This window comes from Oenanthe melanoleuca, chromosome 19 (genome assembly GCF_029582105.1).
Source record: "Oenanthe melanoleuca isolate GR-GAL-2019-014 chromosome 19, OMel1.0, whole genome shotgun sequence".
NCBI classification, from domain to species: domain Eukaryota; kingdom Metazoa; phylum Chordata; class Aves; order Passeriformes; family Muscicapidae; genus Oenanthe; species Oenanthe melanoleuca.
In genome coordinates, this window is record NC_079352.1 from 9957230 (window position 1) to 9982167 (window position 24938).

General features: G+C 51.7%; 3 protein-coding genes across 7 annotated transcripts in view; 2 read left to right on the top strand and 1 right to left on the bottom strand.

The window, feature by feature from the left end:
- The window catches only part of LOC130260813 (S-adenosyl-L-methionine-dependent tRNA 4-demethylwyosine synthase TYW1-like), a 90041-nt gene extending 77550 nt beyond the window's left edge, over positions 1-12491 (bottom strand). The window contains exons 1-8 of one of the 4 annotated variants that reach the window (XM_056506542.1): positions 12424-12481; positions 10679-10762; positions 10370-10536; positions 9632-9772; positions 8992-9093; positions 7922-8116; positions 6286-6567; positions 5313-5420 (exon numbers count right to left, since the gene is read on the bottom strand). In XM_056506542.1, the coding sequence (XP_056362517.1) occupies positions 5313-5420; positions 6286-6567; positions 7922-8116; positions 8992-9093; positions 9632-9772; positions 10370-10504 (963 nt within the window). In that variant the 5' untranslated portion in view covers positions 10505-10536; positions 10679-10762; positions 12424-12481. Of the gene's footprint in view, positions 1-5312; positions 5421-6285; positions 6568-7921; positions 8117-8991; positions 9094-9631; positions 9773-10369; positions 10537-10678; positions 10763-12363 lie in introns of all 4 variants that reach the window. The other 3 variants (XM_056506541.1, XM_056506544.1, XM_056506540.1) reach the window with 3 other exon arrangements.
- SBDS (SBDS ribosome maturation factor) lies at positions 12485-18601 on the top strand. Its single transcript, XM_056506560.1, has 5 exons — positions 12485-12681; positions 13356-13485; positions 14684-14884; positions 15425-15589; positions 16219-18601. The coding sequence occupies exons 1-5, from the start codon at positions 12554-12556 to the stop codon at positions 16345-16347; spliced, it is 753 nt and encodes a 250-aa protein (XP_056362535.1). The 5' UTR covers positions 12485-12553; the 3' UTR covers positions 16348-18601.
- Positions 18602-18920: 319 nt separating this feature from the next.
- On the top strand, positions 18921-24265 carry CCDC183 (coiled-coil domain containing 183). Of its 2 annotated transcripts, none has more exons than XM_056506551.1 (14): positions 18921-19145; positions 19234-19355; positions 19500-19571; positions 20300-20467; positions 20575-20679; positions 20809-20916; positions 21532-21660; positions 21798-21855; positions 21938-22038; positions 22304-22464; positions 22787-22946; positions 23035-23154; positions 23324-23420; positions 24043-24265. In XM_056506551.1, exons 1-14 carry the CDS (start codon positions 19046-19048, stop codon positions 24156-24158), a joined length of 1617 nt encoding a protein of 538 aa, XP_056362526.1. In that variant the 5' UTR covers positions 18921-19045; the 3' UTR covers positions 24159-24265. The 2 variants fall into 2 exon arrangements, with proteins under 2 accessions (XP_056362526.1, XP_056362528.1); XM_056506553.1 differs by having other exon boundaries at positions 18948-19145; positions 23038-23154.
- The last annotated feature ends 673 nt before the right edge of the window (positions 24266-24938 follow it).

The window sequence follows — 24938 nt, forward strand, 5'->3', positions numbered from 1 at the left end:
CACCAAAGGAGTAAAAACTAACAATGTGTCTGTGTCCACCCAAAAGGGACTGCTTATACTTGAAAACTGAGACATATTTTCACATTTTATTTCTTTCTTCTGTGTTACAAAAAAATCCCAACTGAAACCCAGTTAATACAGTCTAACAAGTGTCCCAAATGCCCAAATTCAAACCAGTAAGATTTTCCATTCAGTCTCTGTTGCTCTTTCACACACAGAGTGGGCAGCACACATCCTTCCACACTCCTGCCATCTTTTGCAGACTCTTTTTTAAATGGCTCTGTAAAGACTTCTCCACTCCATTTCTTTCTTTTCCAAGGAGTTCAGGACAAAAAGAACATTTCATTTCAACAGCATTTTTTTGGGTGGTAAAAAAATCCCACAGAATGCTGGAATAGTTTAGGTTGGAAGGGACCTTAAAGCCCATCCAGTCCCATCTCTGCCATGGCAGGGACACCTCCCACTGTCCCAGCTGCTCCCAGCCCTGCCCAGCCTGGCCTTGGGCACTGCCAGGGATCCAGGGGCAGCCACAGCTGCTCTGGGCACCCTGTGCCAGGGCTGCCCACCCTCACAGGGACAATTCCTGCCCAATATCCCATCCAGCCCTGCCCTCTGGCAGTGGGAGCCATTCCCTGTGTCCTGTCCCTCCATCCTTGTCCCAGTCCCTCTCCAGCTCTCCTGGAGCCCCTTCAGGCCCTGGGAGAGGCTCTGAGCTCTCCCTGGAGCCTTTTCTTTCCCAGGTGAGCACCCCCAGCTCTCCCTGCCTGGATCCATAGCTGGGGATCTGTTTTGCATTGATTTGTAGAATTTGGTGAAGTCTTCTCAAATTTGTCATTAGACATGCTGGAAACTTTAAAAACACACAGCAAAAAGAAAACCACAGCAGAAATGGAGCACAAAGCTGGTGAGAAATGGTGAGCAGGAGGGCTGGGCTGCTGCAGGGTCAGTCCTGACTATTTCCACCAAAGGACATGGTCAGGAAAAGGCTGCAAATAAACACTCAGCTCTCACTCTGTAAGGAAGCCCCTGCCACACCACATGCCAGAGACTACACATCCACACACAGGTTACATTAAAGTTATTTTGGGGTTGTTTTTTTCCCTTTTATCACTCACAAGCCTTACTCAGAAAAAGCCTCAAGACCTCTTGTAATTTTGTTTAGTTGTTTAGTAATTGTAATCCTTTCCATCAGTCATGGTTTAGAGAAAAAAGGTTTGAACCCATGAAAGGAGAAGAGTAAAACACCCCTATGGCAAATCCTGCTGTTAATGACAGAAGTAGTCCCCAAGAAGTCAAATTAAATTTCTTAAAGCTCATTTTAAAATGTAGGCTTACATTGAATTTGAACCAGAGCAGCACAGGTCAGAATCTGGCCCAGAGCAGCTGCTGCAGATAAGGGCACATTTTTCATAAAGGAATCCTTCACCCATTAAAAGCTGAAGCTTTTGGAGCTGTCACATCAGTTTTAACTGAAAGTTACATACCCAAATTTTGTTCCATTTGGTTAACATATAAAAATTTTCTAGCTGTAGCACAAAGCTGCACATAACCCTTGGTCTGTAAACCTTGGGCCTTAAATACCTGATTGTCCAACTCCAACCAAACCCTGCTTCCTTAAGAGCTCCATCACCCAGGGCCTGCAAGGTTTGAGCTTCCACAGCAGGAAACACTGCAAGGGGTAGGATTTACCATGGCTAAACCAGGCTGACTTTTCAGTGCCAAAGGGGCCCAGGGATACAGAGGGACACAAACCAAACTCTCTGGGGCAGGGTTTGGTTCCTGGAAACTCTCTGTGTGTTCCCCTCTCTTTACATTGCAAATGAGCCTGTCATCATCATTACACTGCTTGTTGTAGAAAACATGAGCATTAATCTCAAAATTGCATCAACAAAATATGCTCATTTGACTGCTTCCAAACCCATTAAACAAGGAATCAGGATATTATTATTGCTATTACTCATGCCTGAAGTTTATAAATGTGAAGGTTAATAAAGTCATTCCATTCCCTGGGAATGAGTGTAGATAGATCTGTCCTTTCAGCTGATCTCCCAGCTGGGGGAGATAATCCATACTAAGAACTGGTGTTCCTGTGATTAATGGCACCTTGCAGGCCACAAACACCATCAGAGTTCACTTTCCCTGACAAATCCACATCAGGGGAAGAACTCTGGAGGACAGGCAAAGTGTGCCACAACTCCAAAACCTCAATGTCCACCTTGTTCTCAAATGCATTAAAAACCATCAGCACATATTATGAGATTTGGTAAACTCATGTGGAATTTGCTGTTGGACCAGCTACCAGTTAATATACTTGAATATATTACCAATATCTACCCAACCTTTTGTCAGTTTGGGCTCAGACTCAGTGTGCAGAAGGCACCATCACCATGAATTGTGTAACTTCACACTCAGCAGCTCTTTAAAAATCCATCTCTTCTCTAACTCAGCCTGTAATAACTATAATTCAACCTGGCAGAGAGGTTCTGGCATTCCCCTGGAACCCCTGAATCCATCTGGCCTAAGGGGCTGTAGGGTACCAGTACCTGCTTCAAGCCTTTTGACAATACTTCACAAACCTGCAGAATATGGGGAAGAGAGCTGTAAGACAAATCTCAGCCTTGATTTCCATCAAGATAAACAACAAAAGAGAGATGTGAAATTAAGTTAAGATGACCTGTAGAGATGTGAGCAAGCTCACATCACCTCCACAGCCACCCCAGAAAAGGCAGAACAATAAGGAATTCTGACTATCTGTGCCTGCACAGCAGCCTTACCTGCTGGTGAGTCTCACAAGAGCCAATCCATGCAGAAGAGATGAAAGCTGGACACAAAACCATTTCAAATTAGAACCTGCTGTTCCACATCCCATAGGCTGAGGGGTGAATACCCAACACTGACCCACAGAACTCCTGCTGGAGAGTGTCAGGCACATTCCAAACCCAAGGAACTCTGAGGAGGAACTGTCTGTGATATAACCCTGAATATACCCAAGTTTCTCTCTGACTTGCCCACTAGTGTGTGACTAGCTCAGATCCCAAAGCCCAGAGGACTTGGTTGTGTGGGCAAGGAGTCCTACAGGACAACAGGTTAGCTCAGGGTAAAACAACAATGTCACACCCATTTCACACAGTTCAGCATTCCACCAGAGGGAAAATGGCTAAAATGGCCAAAGGCAGAACAGCTCACCTGGTACAGGAAACCTCTCAGTGCAGACTCAGAGCCTAGAAAGGGGATGGGACTTCAACAGAGGTGCCCTTATGCACACTCAGAGTCAGCTCTCAGGCCCACACCAACACTTGCCTCCTCAGGATTTATCCTCTGCAGGAGGGCAGTGTTCAACTCTCACAGCACAACAGCTCTGCCAGCTCCTCCAAGGAAAAGGTTCAAAGGATCAACACCTGCAGGTTCCAGCTCCAGGTGAATGTCTGTGCTCAGACAGCAGCTGCCCCTCTGATCAGGGTGGCACCTGGATCACAGCCACAGCAACCTGATCTGCACAGAGTCACAGTTGTGACAGAACACAAGCACATCCAACACCCAGGCCTCTCCCTGCTCCAGCAGAGCACCAGGAAGGCTGAGGAGAAAGCAGTTTGGATCCTGCCTCAGCAAAGGCACAGACAGCAGTGAACTTTCCCTGCCTGTGTACAAACCCATACCACACTGACCTCAGCACTGACTTCTTCCAGCAAACAGCAGGGAGTATTTTACTGCTGTGCCCACTTTTTATTTGTAAACTGGCCTATGATATGTGGTTTTGCTGGATTACACTGCTCCCGATGATGATGTTGCTATACTCTGTCAGTCAGGGAAAGCTCAACGCCCAATTCCTCACACGAGCTGCTGCCAGCGCTCCCCGGCAGGGCTGGAGCGCCGCCCAGCAGCTGCTGCAGCACCGGCCGTTCCCTTGCGGCCGCTGACCTCTAGTGGTGAGCGCAGGAGAGAGGAGACAGCAGCAATGCTCTCCATGAGCAACCGCGGTCCTTTGTCCCTCCAAAGGGAAGCCAGGAGGCTCTCCAGCCTTCCCTCACAAGCTGCAGAGCACAGGCCGATCACAGAGCCCTCCCACAGCAGCCGGCCTTGCCCCATCACTGGCTCCTCTCCTCACAGAGCTGGTTACAAACAGCAGCACCTGATTCACCTCCTTCCCCTCCCTAAGGGGAGGAACAGAGATCCCCGTGCTCCCCTTGTAAGCTCCTGCCCTCCTGTGAGCCACAGCCTGGCTTCAGGTAGCCCAGCAGTGCCACCTCAGCTCAGACCAAGGACACTGCTGCATTTTCATAGTCTCAGAGCAGTCAGGATCTGCAGGGACCTCAGAGATCATCTCATTCCACATCCCTTCCACAGACAGGGACACCTCCCACTGTCCCAGGCTGCTCCCAGCCCTGCCCAGCCTGGCCTTGGGCACTGCCAGGGATGCAGGGGCAGCCACAGCTGCTCTGGGCACCCTGGGCCAGGGCCCCATTTTGGGAAAGAGCTGTGACAAGCCCCACAGTGCAGATGCACCCAAGGGGAGGAAGGTGTAATTACAGAGAGGTCAGTTTGGTGAGAAGGGCATGGACAGCAGCTCAAGGGTGCACAAGCAATGAGAGCACAGGGGATCAGCAGAAGGGCTCAGAGCACATCACAGGCCATCCTCCACCCTGAGCAACAACTGCTCAGCAGAGAGTGGGGAGCAGAGCAAAGCCCTGCAGCAGCTCCCTGTCCCTAGTCCTTTGTGTGAGGTGAGTGTGGTACATCCCAGCTCACACTGAGCACAGGAAAGGGACACCAACAGAACCACTGGGAACAGAGCCAGCAAGAGCCTGGGATGGAGCAGGAACTGGGGCTGTGTGACAGGCCCAGTGTCTGATGCACAGACCTCACCCTAGGGCAGCAGTGAGCAAGGCAAGGTGCTCTGGCAGCTCCTGCTGCACCTGCAGCTCTGCCCTGTCCTCACACACCTGCAATTCAGTGACAATCCACAGGCAGTATAGGAGCAGTGCCTGTGTTCAGCCACTGGACTGGGGATCTCAGAGCAGAGATTTGCAGCCAGATCCAGTGTTAGCTCTGCAAATAAATCCTCCCTCAGACTGGAAGTCACTGGAAGATTACCACTGCAGCATTTGCTTGGTGAGCAAGCCAGAGTCAGTCTGTGACTACACCCAACACACCTCTAAAGAAGATCTTTTTGGGGACAGGTTCTTCAATAGATCGTATTTTACTCTCCCTCTAACCAAACCCTGCAGATTCAAATCCAGCCAGTTACATTTTAATCAATCCAGCTGCTCAGTGACCAAGACCTGACCACTCCATACCCCCTCTAACAGCAGTACCTTTGCTTTCTTCATGTGGCCCATGATATTGCCAAGATCTTCAACATCGATGACAGAATCTGTGCCTCCAGCTTCCTCCTCACTACTGGTTTCAAACAATTCCTCTGCCTGTGGGAGAGAGCAGAGGAAAAAAATTAAGAATTTAGCTCACATTAAATGCAAGACTAAGCTAACCAGGGAAATGAGCTCTCCTCATCAGTAAAGACCAGTGAAAACAAGAAATAGCCTACCAAAAACCTATAGGGTGGATATGGAACCCTGAAGCCCTTTAAACCCAAGTGCCTTGCTGACAGTAAGACTTATTCCTCCTGCCCTGCAGCAGCCAGCTGCAGCTCCCAAAACCAGCCAGAAGAACCACTTACTTTCCTATAAAATTCAACCCAGCAATAACTTCCAGCCCACAGTAAATGGCTCAAGAGAGGATTAATGTGCCATAGCAGCTTGGGTCTTGCACTGGAGAGCAATAGAGAGGATTTCTTAGTCAAAATCAGCAATCAATCAACACTCCAGAAGAGAGGAATGATTACAGGCAGACACACAAAGGACATACAGGGCTTCCTCAGGTAACAAGCCCCAGCTGCCTTTGGAAAACCCTTGAATGCAGGCAGAGCAGCTGAGCTTCACTGGGTTGAAGTGGAAGCAGGTTAATGACTCACACAGAACTGAACGATCCCCTTGGCCTTGGGACAAGGCAAAGGCTCTGCTGAGAACCCAGCCTGGCTCTCTGGAGCACCTGTCCCCAGCCAGGAACAAGACTCCCTCATCACACAAATGCCATTGAGCCTGGCTCCATCACTAAATCTTTGATCCACCTTTCAGGTGGCTCATTCTACTTGTTATTGCCATGAGACCCCAGTTCTCTTCCCCCCCACTCCAGAATAAGCATAGGCTCCCACGACAGCCCTCTGTGGAAGGAAGGGAGAAGTCAAACATTGCTCCATGTAAAGCAAAGCCTCAAGGATTTTGGCTGTACCTCAGTGTTCTCATGTTCTGACGTCCTATGTTCATTGTCTGAGCTTTCCTTGCTCTGCTCCCCTGAAGATTTGCACTTTCCTTTCTTGCACTTCCCACTGCAGGGTTTCTTTTCCCCTCTGCAGAGCGCCTGGAGCCGAGTGAGGAATTTGCCTTTCCAGGCCTCAAAGTCAGCCTCGATGCTGCCATGCTTGCTCTGGGCCACGTTGCAGTCCCCCTCAGCACGAGTCATGATCCTGCTGGCACTGAGCATCCACAGCCACCTGTCCATCCTCCTTCCAACCTAGGGCAGGAGGAAGGGTTGGAAAGGAAATTCAACCAAGCCCAAGTGCAAGCAGCCAACCAGAAAAGCAAGGATTCACCCTGGGAAGAGCCAGTGAGCTGCACAGCACTGCAGGGCAGGGACCTGGGGAGTTCCTCCCAGGTGCTGGCTCAGCACAGACACAGGGCAGCCTGAACAGCTACACACTCCCTCAGACTCCACTGCAAAATCCCTCTGCCACCCCAGGGTGAAGGGATGGGCTCTGGGAACAGACTGCTCTGTGTGGTGCTTGTTGGTCAGAATGGTCACATGTGACACACAGCCCCAGCTCTGAACACAACCTGGGACAAGTGATGCCATTTTTCTGTATGAGACCAGTGACCAGGCAGAGATACTGCCACAGTTCACATCAGGGAACAAAGCCAAAACACACATCACAAAAATGAGCCAAGTTTAAAAGGCAGCAAAAGCAAGAGTTTACAGTGCTGTGCTCTCAGGTGATCGCAGAAAGCTTTCAAAGCTAGGAAATTAACTCATTTTTAGGATTTATCAAATGTGTTACCACACCTCCCAGTGCCTGTAGAACTTATTTCCCATTTGAAATCCTATTGCTTCAAAGCTGAACTGCCCAGGTGGCCAAGAAGGCCAAAGGCACTGGCTTGTACCAGCAATGGTGTGGCAGTAGGACCAGGGCAGTGACTGTCCACATGCAGTGACACTGCTGAGGCACCTCAAGTCCTGGGGGCAGTTTTGGGCCCCTCACCCCAAGAAAGACATTGAGGGGCTGGAGCATGTCCAGGGAAGGGAATGGAGCTGGGAAGGGGCTGGAGCCCCAGGAGCAGCTGAGGGAGCTGGAAAGGGGCTCAGCCTGGAGAAAAGGAGGCTCAGGAGGGACCTTGTGGCTCTGCACAACTCCCTGACAGGAGGGGACAGCCGGGGGGGTCGGGCTCTGCTCCAGGGAACAGGGACAGGAGGAGAGGGAACGGGCTCAGGCTGGGCAGGGGAGGCTCAGGGTGGATATCAGGAGGAATTTCCCCATGGAGAGGGTGCTCAGGCACTGGAAGGGGCCCAGGGAGCTTTAGTGTCCTCATCCCTGGAAGTGCCCAGGGAAGGCCTGGATGTGGCATTCAGTGCTCTGGGCTGGGGACAAGGTGGGGCTGGCACAGGGTGAGTTCAGTGACCTGGGAGGTTTTTTCCAAGCTCAATGGCTCTGAGATTCTGCCCATGCCCTAACACCAGTGCCTCACCAGTCAGCACAACAGCTGCAATTCCCACACAGACCACCAGCCTCATTCATTCATGCAGGTTTGATGCACTTCATGCAGCTGAGCCTCTCAAGGAGCAGAAGGCAAGCAGGGAGCTCAGGGACACTCACTGTGTTGTAGTGATCCACATAGGCCGAGTTCCCCAGGCCGAACACAGCGTATCTCAGACCCTGCAGGAAGCTCTTCCCAACACGGAAATCATTGGCTGCCTCTTCCAGCCACTGGCAGAACCAGGCTGCACTCTCTGGGGGCTGCCCATCCGTGTAGGTGGACACCAGGAACACACAGATGTTCCTGCTGCTGGCCTGCTCACACAAACAGGGCAGGAGAGAAAAAAAAAAAATCACTGCATTTTCCAGAACTTTCTCTTAAAGCAGAGTTACAACATCCAGGCAGGTGGGAGAAATCAAAAGACAGGGTTGTCTCCCTTTGGGGTGGGATGGTGCAGGTGACAATCCCAAGGGTGCTGAACAATCTGCACAGCACCTTAAATTAGCAGAGAGAAGCCAAGCTGAACAGGAACACAGTGACAGAGCAAACTGGACATCCAGCCCCATCAGCAGCTTCCTGACCCAAGTCCTTCAGCAGGGAAGTACTCCATGGACAAATACTTCAAACTCCTCAACCCCACATTTACAGGTGTGTTAGGGGCAGTATCAAATGCTGGCAATTCATACTGAAACCCTAAGGAATTCCCAGCACACAGTTCCCACCAATATTTTATGCTAGGATTAATTAAAACTCTCAAGGAGCAACTATCAATATTCGCAGAAGAAAAACCCATCAAGGATTATTCCACATAAATATACCTCACAAGGAGTTTCTAACTCAAAATACTCAAAAAAGCTCAAAAAAAGGCTGCAGAGGCATCACCACCTTCCTGTCCTGGTTCTGAACCTTGCCCAGGTATACAGGGCATCTGGAGCAGCCACTCTCACCCAGCTCATCCCTGAGTCACAGAACTGGCTCACACAAAGTCACTGTCACAGCAAAATGTCCAGTTGGTGCTTTGAAATTCTCAAAATTTATGTATTTTCTGCTGATGGGCTACATTTGCATAGGTAGGGAAGCAATTCAACACACAGCTTTGGGGATTTCCAGAACAACAGGAGAGAAATACAGGAGGGAAACAGCCCCAGGAAAAACTTGTGCTTACTACTGGTGTTTATGCCATACCCACCTCCTCAGATAAACCATCTTCTGGATCATAATCTCCCATGTTAATGACTTCCACAGGCAAATCAAGAGAAGTAACAGCTTCAGCCAGAGCTTTGGCAAATCTCTGAACAAAGAAATGTAAGAAGTTATCAATTACTTCAAGCCACACAAGCCCTGCTTTGCTCAGGCACAAGACTTCTCCCAGGACAGGAAGAAAAATGACACAGGAGGCCTGGACACCAGCACTGCAATTCCTCACATTAAAACAAAAATGGAGTATACTGGCTAACAGTTACAACATTATAATGACTAATCACTTCACACTTACACACACAAATTACATTTCTTCTTGAGAAAGCACCAAAACCAGCACTTCTCTCTATGAAGCCTTGCTAGAAAATTAAAATTACAGTGCAAGAGTGATCTTTTAGCTTTATAATCAATCTCTACTACACGCCTTGCTTAAAAGGAGGAGATAAATTGTTATTTTTATTTAATTTTTCACTTATCTTGCATGTTGGGCAATGATTGTAACAAGCTGATGGATGTGCTGATGAGCTCCCACATCTGTACCCAGCGCAATGTCTTAAGGCAAGTGATGTTCTCAGATCACAACAATATTTCAAAGCAGTTTCACAGATGTGCAATAAAAGTACAGATACCTTTGCTGTGCCAGTCTGAGAGCCATAGAAAATCTTCACTCCAGCAACATGGACCTCCTGTGCCTGAGGAGGGGCACATCCATTTCCCAGTTTGTCTGCTGTTCCCTCAGGGGAAGAGGGATTCCCATGGGCTTTCTCACCCTATTAAAAAAGAGCTGTGTCACATGCAGTCCCTTCTCCAAGGGCTGTCAAAACAAGAACATTTAAAATTCAAATCCTGGGGCCACTCTCAGCAACAGTCAAAGCATTTTGGTTCCTCTCACATCCAGACAAACACACCAGGACCTGCTTTCCTGACCTAGGCCATGCTGCAATACCCATTCTGGGAGGTAACAGGACCCAGCTGAACCTCCAAAGTCCTGAGGTTTTCAATTCATCAATGGCATAATTCCCTCCCATCCCAAAACCAGCCCAACTCTGCCATTAATATCATGAAAACATGAAGGTGCAAACTGGGGACAAGCAGAGAGGTTTGCCTGGAGTGACAGAGTGATCCAGGGGGACACATTCTCCCAGAAACAGTGTGAGGAGTGTCCTGCTGAGCTCTGCCCCATCAAGAGAATTTAGTGACCCACAGACACAAACAATCCAGGCTGAGGATCCTAACCAGATAACCAAACTTCATTTGGGATTTGCAACACCTTCAGCAGGCCCACAGCAGGTGCCTGTATCCAGAATTACCCCATTCCACCCAGGTTTTTGGGGTTTTCTCAGAGAGAAGTGCTGACAGGCTGTTACCTTTCTTTTGGTTCTGGTGGTGGTGAACTGAATGACAATCCAAAGGCTGATCCCAAAAGCAATAGCAGAATAGATGTAAAATCTGTGCAGCCATATGGACACCAGGCAAGTATGGAAGAAGCTCCAAGTATCCATTGAGACATCTCAATCTGGAATGTCACAGATTCCTACAGAGTGAATATAGAATGAGCACACACAAAATAATCACAGAGTATCCACAGCCTCACATCACCAGCTATTGCCCAGGTTTTGCAGAAAACAGCTTCTGGCTACAGACAAAGCACTGAAATTGAATCAAGAAGCCTTCACCTCTTCAGGTATGTCAGCTGAGCTCCAAACTAGCATTCCATACTGTCAGAGGGAAACTCTGGGTTTTCCTTTGGTAAGACAGCTCTGTTACAGGGAAAAGCAGAAAATACTTGTGCTATCCAAGTCCCTGAAAGGAAAAAGTCCTTGTGAAGAATCCAGTGGATCACACTGACTTTAGTTTTACACAAACCCAACAAATGCAGCTCTTTGGAATGAAAAAGCTCCAGTCCACGGGGGAAATCACCTGCACAGAACTTTCTGCTGAACACAACCCTTGCTTACACACATTAGATGTCACACTGACCACAAACAGAGTTCCAAGGGCAGACTGAAACGTGGATGCAATTGGAAATGCTTTCACAGAATTGTATGATGCAAGTGAAGTTTGATTTGGAACCACTGAGATATTTCAGGTTGGTTCAGAACATTCAGGGCACAGTAAGCCAGGGTACAGCCAGGAATGCACCTGTGTGATACCTAGGAATCTCTATTTCATATGGAATATTCAGGCATTCCAAAAAGGCTTATTTGTTATACTTATTGACTGAGGAACACAGCTGACACCCTCCTTACTGTCATCTGCAGCTTGGATCCTGTTTTTGCAGATATCAGTCAAGAATCCAAGTACTTCCAAGAGGCTAGAAACTCATACTGGCTGTTACTAAAGTTACCAGAGCAAAGACTTAAGATGTCCCTCACCCCTCCAGCAGCAACACTGAGACTCACAAAGGAGAAGAGCCAAGAGCACTTGCCCAGTGTTCCCAGTTTTACCCAAACTAGATATAGGGATTCCCTTAACTTCTATACAATTCCCTCAAATGCAGCAGATGCTACACATATCCAAGACAATTTTAGCTCCAAAACACACACATACACACACACACTCACTATTATTCCCTACACAACTACACACCCCCCCCCCATGGTTATCACCCCCATACACATGCACCCCATCCTCGTGGTAATGCCCCTCTCTCCCCAAATACCCCCCACAGTTATTACCCCACCTTCCCCTGCCTCTCACACTTATCATCCCACCACCCTCACAATTATTAACCCCACACCCACCACAGAGTTACTACCCCATATTAACCACTCATTGTTAATAAATATCCCCACAGTCATTACCCTCATCTCCCTCCACAGCACCCCCTCACAATTACAACTGCACACACACACAAAGTTATTATATCCCCCCTCACAGTTATTACCCCCTACACACATTAATATCCCACAGACACAGTTATTACATCCCCCCTCACGGTTATTAACCCATACACACATTAATATCCCACAAACACGGTTATTATATCCCCCCTCATGGTTATTAACCCATACACACAGTTATTACATCCCCCCTCACGGTTATTAACCCATACACACATTAATATCCCACAATCACGGTTATTATATCCCCCCTCACGGCTATTAGCCCATACACACACTATTACCCCACACACACGGTTATTAGCCCATACACACACTATTACCCCTCAGACGCGGTTATTAGCCCATACACACACTATTACCCCACACACACGGTTATTAGCCCATACACACACTATTACCCCACACACACAGTTATTAGCCCATACACACACTATTACCCCTCAGACACGGCTATTAGCCCATACACACACTATTACCCCACACACACAGTTATTAGCCCATACACACACTATTACCCCACACACACGGCTATTCTGTTCCCCGCACCACGGCTCTCTCTCTCCCACAGCCACCACCTGTCCCGCTCCCCGCCGGGCTCCCCTCACGCCGCCATGCGCCGCTGCCGCTCCCGCCCCTTCCGCCCGCGCCGGGGCGGCCGCCATCCACTGCCGGGCCGGGCCGGGGGCGGAGCGGGCGGCCGCCGCCATGTCCATCTTCACCCCCACCAACCAGATCCGCCTCACCAATGTGGCCGTGGTGCGGGCACGGCGCGCCGGGAAGCGCTTCGAGATTGCCTGTTACCGCAACAAGGTTATGGGCTGGCGCAGCGGAGCGTGAGTGCCCGGGGAGCCGGCGGGGAGGCGGCTCGGGCCCGGCCTAGGGCCCGGCGTGGGGCCCGGGTGTGAGAGTCGTACCCGGGCACCCCGTGTGGGACTCGGTGGTGACGCGGGAGGGGAGCCCGTGTGAGGACCGGGAAGGGCCCGGGGTGTGGGAGGGGAGTCCGCAGGGCCCGTGTGGGACCCGGCTGTGGGCCGGGGACCGTGCGCGGCCCGAGCTCTGACCCGGGAGGAGGCGCGGGGCCGGTAACGGGAGCACCGTGCCCGTGCCTGGGCAGTGACACCTGTGCTGGAAGGTTCTGGGCTGTGCTGATTCAGCCCGGGGCAGCGGGAGCTGTTTCTCCTCGCTGAACACAGCTGTGCTCCTGGCATTGCCGCTTTGCTGGAGGGGGACTGGGCAACGCATGGGGTGTCAAGATAAGGAGTAATGGTTCCAAACTGACAGAGGGCAGGGATGGATAGATGGGATATCGGAAAGGAATTGTTCCCTGTGAGGGTGGGGAGGCTGTGGCACCGGCTGCCCCTGGATCCCTGGCAGTGTCCAAGGCCAGGTTGGACACTGGGGCTTGGAGCAGCCTGGGACAGTGGAAGGTGTCCGTGCCCGTGACAGGGGTGGCACTGGCACCATTATGGGGTTACTCTGAGTTTTCTACATTTGTCTCAATCTCTAGGGAGAAAGATCTTGATGAGGTCCTGCAGACACACACAGTGTTTGTCAATGTCTCCAAAGGCCAGGTGGCAAAGAAGGAAGATCTGGTTAAAGCATTTGGGACAGATGACCAAACAGAAATCTGTAAGATGGTAAGTTTCACACACTTTGCTTTGTAAAAGATGTGAAAAGATTTAGTCACGTAGGGCAGTCTGTACTGAAGGGTGTTTATAGAATGCTGCTATAGGTGGAAGGGTTGTTTATTAAGAAATGGGTAAAAAGGAGCAATAGCTCTGTTTTATGGTTTTAAATTTGGCATTGTGTGTGGCCTAACACACAGCTTGCATGCACAGATGTGTCTGGACACAGCCATCTCTGAAGAGTCCCTCACATAAGGTAAGTTATTAGGAGTATGGAGAAGGCCAGGGGAAGTTAGTTACTTTGGAGAGTTCACTTAGTTGTTAGTAACAGATTTAATTTCTTTCTCCTTATTGGTGAGATATGAACTGTGGACTTGCTGTGGGTGATGAGATTTCAGTAAGTGCCTTGAGTCAGCATTGCCCTGGCAGCCAGGAGGGACACTTCTCTCCTGGGGTTACCAGGCCCTCCATCAACAGCCAGGCCAGGGAGGAGATTGTCCTGCTCTGCTCTGGGCTGGGGTGGCCTCACCTCCAGTGCTGGGGCAGTTTTGGGTGCTGCAATGTAAGAAAGATCTAAAGCTGTCGAGTCTAGAGAAAACTACAAAGGAGGTGAAGAGCCTGGAGCAGCCACGTGAGGAGCAGCTGAGGGCACTTGGTTTGTTCAGCCTGAGGAGACTTGAGGTCAGACTTCATCAGGGTCTGCAGCTCCTCCCAAGGGACAGCTCTCATTTCTGCTCTGTGTAACAGGGACAGGACCCAGGGTATGGCTGGAGGTGTGCCAGGGCAGACTTAGTTTGGATTTTAAGGAAAGGTTTTTTCCCTGAGGGAAATGGGAATGGGCACGGCCCTGAGGCTGCCAGAGCTCCAGGAGCTCCTAGGGATGCCCAGGGTGGGACTGCTGGGGTGCCTGTGCAGGGCCAGGGGCTGGAATGGATGATCCCCTGGAGATCCTTTCCAGCTCAAGATACTCTGTGATTCTGTGAAATCTGTGCTTCTCTTGCTGCCATTTAATGTTTCTGTGGTGAGTTTTTTTTGTCTGAAGCCTTTCCTATGCTGTCTGTTCTAATGTCTCACATTATTAATTTGATTATTGTTTGCTGCACTTCAGATCTCACCCAGCCTTTCAAGCAACTGTCAAGTTTACCAAAGTTACTTCACTTGTCACTCTTCAGATCCAGGATGGTCACTAAGTGGTTTCCCTGTTTTCCAGATTTTATCCAAAGGGGAGCTGCAGGTGTCGGACAAGGAGCGGCACACACAGCTGGAGCAGATGTTCCGAGACATCGCCACCATCGTGGCTGACAAGTGCGTCAACCCCGAGACGAAGCGGCCCTACACAGTGATCCTCATCGAAAGGGCCATGAAGGACATCCACTACTCTGTCAAACCCAACAAGAGCACCAAGCAGCAGGTGAGGTTCCTGCTCCGAGGTACTGCCATCCAGTGTAATTCCTCAGGTCTCAGCCACAGAGGGATCAGAAGAGCCCTGGGGTCTGAGGCCTGCACAGGGATTACTCAGCCATCTGGCAGCTGGGTGCTGGAGAGAAGCAACCCCTGAAACTATTTGTTTACTGAGAATTCAGGGAAGGGAGAAAGAAAGGCAAAAACCCAACAGTGATACAGTTAGAACAGAAATAAAAGGTTTATGATTTATGCTAATTGAGGTGGTATATCAGGTTTGCATCTGAGCCACATGAGTTTGTGGTGTTTTGCAGTATAGCTATTTAATTGTACTTCAGATAGCTTTTAAGTGTTCAAAGTGATCACAAACAACAAGAAGTCTGCCTTTTCTTGTTAATCTGTCAAAAGAGCATGATGGCAACCTCCCTGCAGCAGAGTGGCAGTGACCAGCACTGAGAGATGGCTCTGAAGCTGGGAAAAAGGTTCAAGATTTGGATCTGGGTGCTGGGTTTTAAGCAGGTGTGTAAATGCTCTTTTTCTTGTCCAACAGGCCCTGGAAGTGATCAGGCAGCTGAAGGAGACCATGCAGATTGAACGTGCTCACATGAGGCTGAGGTTTATCCTGCCAGCAAAGGAGGGCAAGAAGCTGAAAGAGAAGCTCAAGCCACTGATTAAAGTTATTGAGAGTGAAGACTTCCAGGAAGAGCTGGAAATGGTAAGCAAAAAGCAGTCCCTGGGGTTCAGGCTTGATTTGACTACACATGTGTATTTTGCTAGGAGATGAATTCATAGATGGAAGTTGTTTAGATAAACTGCAGGCTTACCAAAGATCCTTAATCAGAGCTGCAGTTGGGAATTTTTAGTTTCACACAATCCTAGTGATACGTGCATGGAAGCAACATTTGGTACCCAGAGGTTGCTCCTCCAAGCTGAGGAGTGCACAGTGCAATTCCTCTTAGCAGTGGTGATCCTGCAACACTGACAAGTTTCTCTCGTATGTGGAATGTTACTGTTATTTATTTGGTAGCTTGGCTCTGGATTTTAAGAGTAATTAATTTATTTTTTTTAAAGTCAGTGTGTGGTAAAGCAAAATTTGGTATGAAAATCTTCATACAAACAGATTGGAATCCAGCAATCCCAACTGGCAAAAGCCATGTCCAGCATGGGGAACTGGAACTGTAGAGGTCTGTGGAAAGATTGCTGCCAGAAAGAGCTTGTCAACTCTTCAGAATCCTCCTCAGTAACTAACCAGGATTGTTTTAATGAAACAGAACGTTAGGCTTGGGTAGGGGCTGATGAAATTCAAACATTCTTGGCTGACTGATGAAATGTGGAACTTTCCAGGTGTGCCTTATTGACCCAGGCTGCTTCAGGGAGATCGACGAGCTGATCCGCTGTGAGACAAAAGGGAAAGGATCCCTGGAAGTGCTCAGTCTGAAGGATGTGGAGGAAGGAGATGAAAAGCTTGAATAACAAAACCTTCCTGCAGCAGATCTGCTTCAACAACTTCCCTGCAGTGACTGGTGTAGCCACTCTTCTGTTAGGCCTTCATGGTTTTTTCCAATCTCTTGCTGCCAAATATTTTCTGACACTAATCCTTTGGGATTTTTCCATGCAGTGTTGGTTGGGGTTTTTTTGTCATTTTACACTTGCTTGGTTTACAGATGTCTTTGCCTGTAAGAAGATTTTGTGTCAGAGTTGCACTAATAAGGACTGAGTTAGGGTGTGGAAGGAGGTTACTCTGGCTTTGCTTTAGTTTCAGGGCTGCTGTTGAAGAGTGCTTGAGTGGTTTGGTGCCAACTGTTTGTACCTTCAGGTTGTCAGTGTCAAGTGGGAGATTGCACTGGTCACTGAAGAGTGGCTTTGTATATGAGGAGAGGGACCTTAAAAAAAGAGAGCTGCATTTTCACTTCTAAACAGGTGCAAAGTGTGGATCATGTCTAAAAATCAGTCTCTTGGCAGTGTAAAAAACTGACGTGGGCTTCCATAATTGGCTGTTTGATAATTAAAAGTACTTCAAAGGACCATTCATAAAGAATTCCATCACTGGCTATAGCAGCACTTGCTGGTGTAGGGATGATGTTCTCCTAATAACTTATTTGTAGAATATATTTAGCTACATTAATAAAAACAAATTATCATCTATTTATATATTATAGATACAGAAAGAAATAAGATACTTATTTTTGCTAATAGTGGAGGAGATACCCCCAACTGTGGCAATGCTTTTGTAGGCTGAGGGAGTAGCCTGTGCTTGGGAGCTGCTGCTTTCACATGATAAAATGAATCTCAGGCAGTGGTGGCCTCTGGCCATGGAGCCAGACAGGCTTTTGTTGGGCAGTAATTCCCAGCAGGAATTGTTTGTGTGTGCCCTTTTGCTTTTTAGTGCAGCAGAACAATTCTGGCAGCTGTCCTTTATCCTCTGTCCTTTTTCTTGCTGCTCTCTAATCCATGCACGGAATTTCTAGCCAGCTCCTGGGGCATGGGATATAGTTCTTGCTAATTCTGTTAAATCTTGCTGCAGCTGTGTTAAACAAATGATTTGAGGTTGAACCGGGGTATTTCAAAGAAAAGGGGAAGAGAGGACAACAACGGGGGAAGGAGATACTAAAAATACAAACCACCAGGCAAAGCAGATATGGTTCAGTGACTAAAAGCTAAATCAGCAGGAATTGGAGGAGCCTTTAATATGACATTTCTGTTTGCATGCAGATAGCAGGCAGCAGGTGAGGAGCTGTGGGCCAGCCAAGGAGGAGATCTCTCCTGGGTGAGCGTGGTGCTCGTTAGTTGCTGTTGCCTTCCAGAGACACCCCCCTTATGTGACAGTTAAATAGAGCTGGGTTTGTGCTGCTGACCTTTCCTCTGCATCTTTAACTCATTGTGAATTTCCTGGAATTTCATCAGGAAGAGTGGAAATCATTTGGAGAGAAAGGGAAGTTTGGCATATGAGATGGCTGCAGGGCTGGAGCCTCAGTCCAGGGCTGCCCCGTGGGAGTGGATTTCTGCAGCAGCTAATTAGTGTGCACTCGTGCAAGGCAAGATCAATTCCTTCAGCAGTGTTTTGGGAGGATCTGCCTCTCTAGAGCCTGAGGTTTGCTGAGGGCAGGTGGAACGGATTTTAAAACGCTTTTGTTTGTTCCCAGGGGTTGAAGTGCCACCTAGGAAATGCAGGGGTGTAGTGACTGGATATGCCATGCAGACAGGGCTCGTTGTGGAGAGCTCTGTGTGCACAGGCGGCTCCCCCTGAGTACCACCCTGAGCTGCTGCCTTCACATGCCCCTCTCTCCAGGCACACTTTGGGAAGCACTGAGGAGATCATGTTGATATTTAGTTTGTCACTGGCAATTAGCACTAACATGCCATTCATGAATACGCAAACGAGATGCTGAGCAAGACCATCAGAGGATATTGTGTCAGTAATACATGATTTCACAATTCTTTAATTCCCTGATTTGCTGTGTTTAACACCTTAAACACAACAGGATGGCAGCAGGTTAAAGATCTGGGGTTCAGAACCTGAATCTAAGCTGATTCGTAAGCTCGGTGCTTGGAAGGCAATTTCTTTATAAAGTCTTTTTCTGCAAATCCAAACATTAAAGATTTTCTCTGGTAGAGCGAGCTTGAGTTTATTTATGGACAAATAAAGATACATGCTGGCATTTCTTGTTATGTTTGTAGTTCAGCAAGAATGTATGATGAGCATCAGAATAAAGCTCAGGATTGGTAACTTGTTTGTCTTTGCCCATTCCAACAAGAGCATAACTCCCTGCACAACCATCTCCTGGTAATTAACTGGAATTTCCAAATAGATGGGCATTTAAATAAGCTGGCAGCTTCCAGGAGAGCACTGCTGGTGTGTTGGGGTGCACATGTGTTTGCCCTGAAGTTGTCCTGTTCCTGGTGGGGCTCAGAATGGTCCCTGACAGCTGCCACTGCCAATGGAAGACAAAGCTGGAATGCTTCTCTGCCCTCCTCTAAGAGCTGATTGTTGTTAACGAGCTGTTAATTAGCGTGTTGTGTTGAGGGGCCGGGCCGTGGCTGAGCAGGAGCCGTGTGGCCGGTGGCAGTTGGCAGTGCCACGGTGACAGTTGCGGGTGGAACGCTGCAGTCACAACGCCGGGACGCCTCCCGGGCTGCCGGACCTCGGCGTCTGTCCCGCAGGGATCTGGGAATGGTGGGCCAGGGGATGGAGGCCCCCGGCAGCGCGCGGGGCCCCAAGGCCAAGCTGAGCCAGCGCAGCCAGGAGCTGCGAGCGCTGGTGGGCCTGCAAGGTGCTGCCTCGGGCTGCTCGGGGACGGGGCGGGTCCCGGCCCCGCATCCCGCACTGTGCCATTGCTACATCTGCCTGATGTCCCCCAGAGCAAGGCGGGAAGATTTTCGCTCAGTCCTGCGAGGAAAAGCTCCGACAGAACAGGGAGCTGCTCCCCAGCCTGCAGGCGGCCTTGCAGGAGGATTCCAGTGTCCTGAAGTTTGTCCTGAAGGTACCAGCAGGTCCCTCCTGCTGCCCCCTGCCTGGTGCTGGCCCTGCACCCGCAGCTCCTGCAGGAGCGGGCAGCTCAGACCAGCCAAAGGAAGTGTCATGCCCAGGCTGACAGTGACCGTCTCTGTCCCTCCCCTGCCCACAGTACAACAAACTCCCCATTAAGGATGCGTTCGGAGAGGGCCAGGAGCTCTTTTCAGCCACCGAGAGCCTGGAGGTAACGGCAGGGCCGGGAGCAGGGGCTGCTCCCAGGGGCTGGGGCTCTGGGGACACTGGGAAGAAGCTGGCAGTGCATGGCAGAGGGACATGGTGCCACCACCAGGACAGCCCCACAGGGCTGCTGTAGAGACACAATGTTCATGTCTGGTCCCATGGGTCCCTTTCCACCATGGAACACATCCATGCAGCCCCTTGTCCCAGCAGACATCCTGGCTGTCCCACCCCACGTGTCCCTGGCACTGCCTGGGTTCCTACAGGGTCCAGTTGCATCCCTGGCAGAGAGATGCTGTCCCTGCCCTTCACTGTCTGTCCCAAGGTTGTGCCCTGGTTATAAACCCATGGAGATCGAGGCACTGTGCCCATTGAGCTGCCTTTGCCCAGGGGCCTCTTGCAGGAATAGAGTGGTGCTGCTGCATTCTGACAACATCCCCATCTGGGTCCTGATCGATTTTATTGATCCCCAGTCCTCCTGCATGTTATGCAGAGTCTCTAAGCCCAGCCCAACCCGGCCCTTCCATCAGCAGTTGTCCCCCTCTGCCTTACTCCAGCCAGCCCCCAGAGCAAAATTCTCCCAGACCCCACCCTGTCAAACCAGTGACAACATCCTGGAGCATGTGTCCCCTCTGGAGCTGCAATGTCCCCAGCTCTACCGTGGGGGGAGTTTTCTGGGCAGCACTCCCTTCTCCTGCAGCATCCAGCCTGGAAAATGGTCTCATGCCCATCCAGGTGGTCATAAAGAAGATCGAGGCCAAAGTCCATGAGCAGGTGAAGGTGTGTGACATGCTGCTGCACCAGCTGAGGCAGTGGAGCCAAGCCAGGGATGAGCGCCAGAGGCACCTGCAGGAGCTGCAGGATGCTGAGGTGGATCCTAAGTGGCAAGAGCCACAACTGCAGGTACCCAGGAGCCCTTCCTGCTGTGCCAACACCCATGGGGGGCTTTAAGCCAGCCCCTGCATGGCACACGTGGTACTTTGTGTCTTCCCACCCCGTGTCTGCCCCAGACCATTCGCCAGCTGGGCAACGACATTGAGAAGATGCTCATGAAAATTCACAGTGGAGAGATCGTGACCAACCTGTACCTGCGGCTGCAGGAGGTCCTGAGGAGGGTGAGCCCTTCCTCACTGGGCCACTGGCTCGCCTGCTCTCCCTGCAAAGGCCCAGGGTGCCCAAGGGGCTGATCCCCTCCATGCATGGGGGACCCCGGTGGGTGACCTGCTGTGGCCCCTGTGTGCCAGGAGCTGGTGTACCTGCCTCGATACCTGGACCTCCTGTGTGGGATGACTGTGATGTACCACGAGGAGCTCACATCCCGGAGTAGCCTCAAAGCCAACAATGTCATCAAGGTGAGATAATTGGAGCCCTTTCCCACCCTCCAGTGCCCACAGACAACACCCCATACCAGGGCCTGAGAGCCTTCCTTCCACAATGGGCAAAAGAGATGGAGCTGAGCTTGCCCACAGCACCCAGAGGCCTCCACAGGTCCTCCTGGGTCTCCCTCTTGTCCCCTGGGGCTGGGGTCAGTCTGTCTGATGTACCAGCCATGGCAAAGGCAGTGTGTTCCCACACCCCAGCCCGCCTTCACAGCCTGTTTGCATGGACTAGGGTCACTTTTGACACTGTAGATCCCAGTAGATCATCACAGATTCATGGAATCTGGTTTGGGACCTTAAAGCTCATCTCATTCCAGCCCCCTGCCATGGGCAGGGACACCTTCCACTCTCCCAGGTTGCTCCAAGCCCCGTCCAACCTGACCGTGGACACTTTCAGGGATCCAGGGGCAGCCACAGCTGCTCTGGGCACTCTGTGCCATTGCCATCCTGTGCCAGGGCCACCCCACCCTCACAGGGAAGAATTTCTTCCTTATCTCAGTCTAAACCAACACTTGAACCTAATAACCAATCTGTAGAAAGCTCCAGCTGACTTTGGCAGCAACTCTTCCCTTCTCTGCTATGCTCCAGAAACTCATGGCTGAGGCAGGACCCCAGGTGCGTGCGGAGAAGCAGCTCAGGGACCAGTCCCTGGCTGAGCAGAGGAAGCACATCGAGAGCCTCCGGAGGCAGGAGGAGAGCGAAAGGCAGCAGAGGCAGGTGAGCTGGGGACAGGGGAGCTGGGGACAGGTGAGCTGGGGGTGGGACAGGTGAGCTGGGGCATGGGGCAGGCAGGGCTGGGGCAGGGGACAGCCTGCAGGGCTGAGCCCCAGGGGTGACACTGAGTGTCCTTGCAGCAAGCTGTGAACATGCTCTCTGAAGAGCAGGACCTGAGCTCCTCGGACAGCACGGTGGGTGAGTGCCTGGCAGGGGGCAGGGCAGGGGGATGTGGGCACAGGCACTGCCACCCTGCCCTGCTCCTTCCCTGCCGCCCCAGGCACTGACATGGAGGCTGCCAAGGCCAAGATGCAGCGCGAGGCCTTTGTGACCGACAAGATGGAGAAGGCAAAGACTGCCCTGCAGTGCTCCCGCCTCTGGGTAATGGCAAAGCCATCCCTGCTGAACCCTAACCTTAACCCATCCCTGCTGAAGCCTGCTGGGGCTGCTGGAGCACTGCAAGCTCTCTGCTCCCCCCGTTTCCCTGTGGAGTTGCCTGCTGTCCTGTCCCTGGAGCCCCCAAAGCCCCTCTTTGCTGCCCTTCTCCGTGGCCAGAGGCTGCAGAGCTCCGTGCTGCTGAAACCCCACCAGGCTTTGCTTCCAGAGGGAGCACCTGGGGCTGAGCCCCTGTGTCTCCCCTGGCCAGGACATCCCCAGCAGCATCGAGGCCCAGAGGAAATCCCTGGGGAGCCTGCAGCAGCACATCGATGAGTGCAAGGAGAGGAAGACGGAGCTGAAGAAGACACTGGAGGAGCTGGAGTTGCAGCAGGCTAAACTGAAGTTTAACGAGCCTGTCAGCACCACCAGGTGCAGCTGGCCTCACACAACTGTGCCACCCAGGCTATGTCCTTGGGGGGGACATGTCCCAACAGGCACCCTGACCTTCCCACTGCAGCCACCACTCCTCCCGCCCTGGGAGGGTTTCTGAGCTCCCAGTCTGCTGCTGGCAGAGCACCCAAACCTCCCACTGGGGTCCCTGAGCTCCCTTTCTCCTTGCCTGGTGTGGGAAGCGCTGCCAGCAGCAGGAGCTGGGCTGTAGCTGGGGGTGGGGAATCCTGAGCAGCTTTTGGAACAGCTCTGGGGTGTCCCTGCACCCCTGTGCCTGTGTGACCCAGTGTGGCTGGCCCAGGCTGCGGGAGGAGGAGCTGAGGCAGAACCTGCAGCAGGAGGAGGCTCGGCTGGAGCACATGAGAGCCCAGATGTCCAAGAACCAGAAGCGCCTGATCGAGTTTGAGAACATCATTGACAACCTGTACCTCTACCTGCAGGGCATCCTGATCCCTGGCCAGGTACCACGGGGCTCCAGGGAGCCCCTGCACAGCCACCACTGCCACCAGGGCCCCGCTGTCCCCACCAGGGTGGCTCTGTCTCCCCCAGCAGGGCTCTGCTGCCGCGGTGGGGCTGGAGGAGAAGCTGCAGGAGTGTGAGAAGAAGATGCAGTTCCTGAAGGAGAGGCTGGCAGCCCGGCCCGAGGACAGCACTGACGAGCAGAGCGAGGTACAGGGGTCCCCTCTGTGCCCCTGGGGACACACACAGGGCACTCACATGCCCTTCCTCAGCAAGGCCACAGGGAAAAGCCATGGAGCAGCTCAGCCCCAGGTGGCTGAGCCACCCATAGAGTACCTCCATGTGGCACCCAGCACTTAACCCAGGCTGTCTTTCACAGACTTTTGCCAAGGTCAGAACCCTTCTGGAGAAAAGAACTGCAGAAGAAACCAAAAACCTGAAGATTTCCTTTGAGGATGAAGAGGCTATGGAAGATGGTAGGAGAGCACATGGGGACGTGTCCCACAATGTCCCAGCCCCTGCCCCCTGGGATTTTTGGAAATTCTTGTCTCTCTCCCACTGGCCCAGCAGACACAAACTCACAAATTGCCTCCAGGTCTTGAGGCTGACCTTTCCAAGGCTTCACACACGGGTGGTGGTTTCAGGCAAGGATGTGGGAGAACAAAGGCAGGTGGTGATGTGATGAGCACTAAGCCACTGCAGGAACAAGGAGAGATGTTGTGGGGCAAGAGGGGACACCCTCATTTTCAAAATCACCTGATTGGGAAGAATAATCAGTGCTTGGTTCTTCCCATGGATGCTCCTGAAAGAGGCAAAGAGCTTTTGGCTGCTCACCACCTTTCTTCAGCACAGCAGGAGCTGTGCCCACCTCACTGTAGCTCCAGACCTTTACAGGAAGCCCCAGCAGCACTGGAGAGGGGCCACAGTGGCATCACCAGGTCCCACAGGTCACCCTGGGATGCTGGGGTGGAAAAGCCCACAAGGACTCTCCCGGATCCCACGAGCCAGACAAAATGTGCCAGCTCTCCCAGGGACATGGGCACAGCAGAGGTGGCCTCCAGACCCTCCCCAGCCCCTCTTCTCCACTCTCCCCTCCAGACACCTTGGATTTTGAGGATGAAGACCATGACTACGTCCCCAGCCGGGAGGACATCAAGAAGCAGGGGCTGCATCTGATCAGAATGAACACCAGACGCCGCAAGAAGAAGCAGTAGTTTTTCCATGTGAGGTTTTGAGGACTCCAGGCCACCCGTTGTACCCTTTTCCCAGCAGTTAATAAATCAGATCTTTTTCATTCCTCCCAGTTCCATGGTAAGGCTGGAACAGGTGGTCCTAGGTCACTTCTGTCACTCAGAACACGTTGGGGTCCATCCTGAGGGGTTCTGAGCTGGGTTTGGAGGTGGGGATGGGCTGGTTAGGCACAGCTTCAGCCCCTGGAGCAGAGCTGGGGCCAGCCTGGCTTGCTCCCCTTTGCTGCTGCAGAGCCAGCACCTTCCCAGGATCTCTGATGCCCCAGGGGCTGGAGCCTGTCCAAGGCAATCATGGGGACATGGCTGAGTCCTGTGGGGTCCCCAGGGCGGGTGTCCTCGTGTCTGTGCATGGGAGCCAAAGGGCAGAACCTGCCCGGGAAAGACAGACCCAAACCTGAGCTGAGCCCCCAGCCTGGACCCTCTCCCCTCCTGCAGCTCCTGCCCCGGCTCGGAGCAAGCCCCAGGTGTGAGCTGTGGGCTGCAGGGCGGTCTGGCATTCAGGAGTGTCCGGTGTGACCCGGGACAGCGGGGCTGCTCTGCAGGGCGGGGTCCCTGCTCCTGCTGGGGCACAGCCACGCAGCCCCCGAGGCCACCTGGCCCCGTCTCCTCCCTGCTGCAAGTGCATGGTGCTGCTTGTCCAAGAGCAGCCGGCACCGAGGGGCTCTGCCTGTGCTCCTGGGCAGGGAGCCGGGACAGGGACACCTTGTCCCCTCCCCAGGGGAGTGCCGGCGTCAGAGCAGCCTG

What these genes read in the sequence shown, in the direction of transcription:
- SBDS (XM_056506560.1), top strand. Translation starts at nt 12,554, where the DNA reads ATGTCCATCTTCACCCCCACCAACCAGATCCGCCTCACCAATGTGGCC. An exon ending in AAACAGAAATCTGTAAGATG is followed by an intron (nt 13,486 to 14,683) that starts GTAAGTTTCACA and finishes CCTGTTTTCCAG; the next exon opens with ATTTTATCCAAAGGGGAGCT. An exon ending in ACAAGAGCACCAAGCAGCAG is followed by an intron (nt 14,885 to 15,424) that starts GTGAGGTTCCTG and finishes CTTGTCCAACAG; the next exon opens with GCCCTGGAAGTGATCAGGCA.
- CCDC183 (XM_056506551.1), top strand. Translation starts at nt 19,046, where the DNA reads ATGGTGGGCCAGGGGATGGAGGCCCCCGGCAGCGCGCGGGGCCCCAAG. An exon ending in TCCTGAAGTTTGTCCTGAAG is followed by an intron (nt 19,356 to 19,499) that starts GTACCAGCAGGT and finishes CCCTGCCCACAG; the next exon opens with TACAACAAACTCCCCATTAA. An exon ending in AAGCCAACAATGTCATCAAG is followed by an intron (nt 20,917 to 21,531) that starts GTGAGATAATTG and finishes GCTATGCTCCAG; the next exon opens with AAACTCATGGCTGAGGCAGG.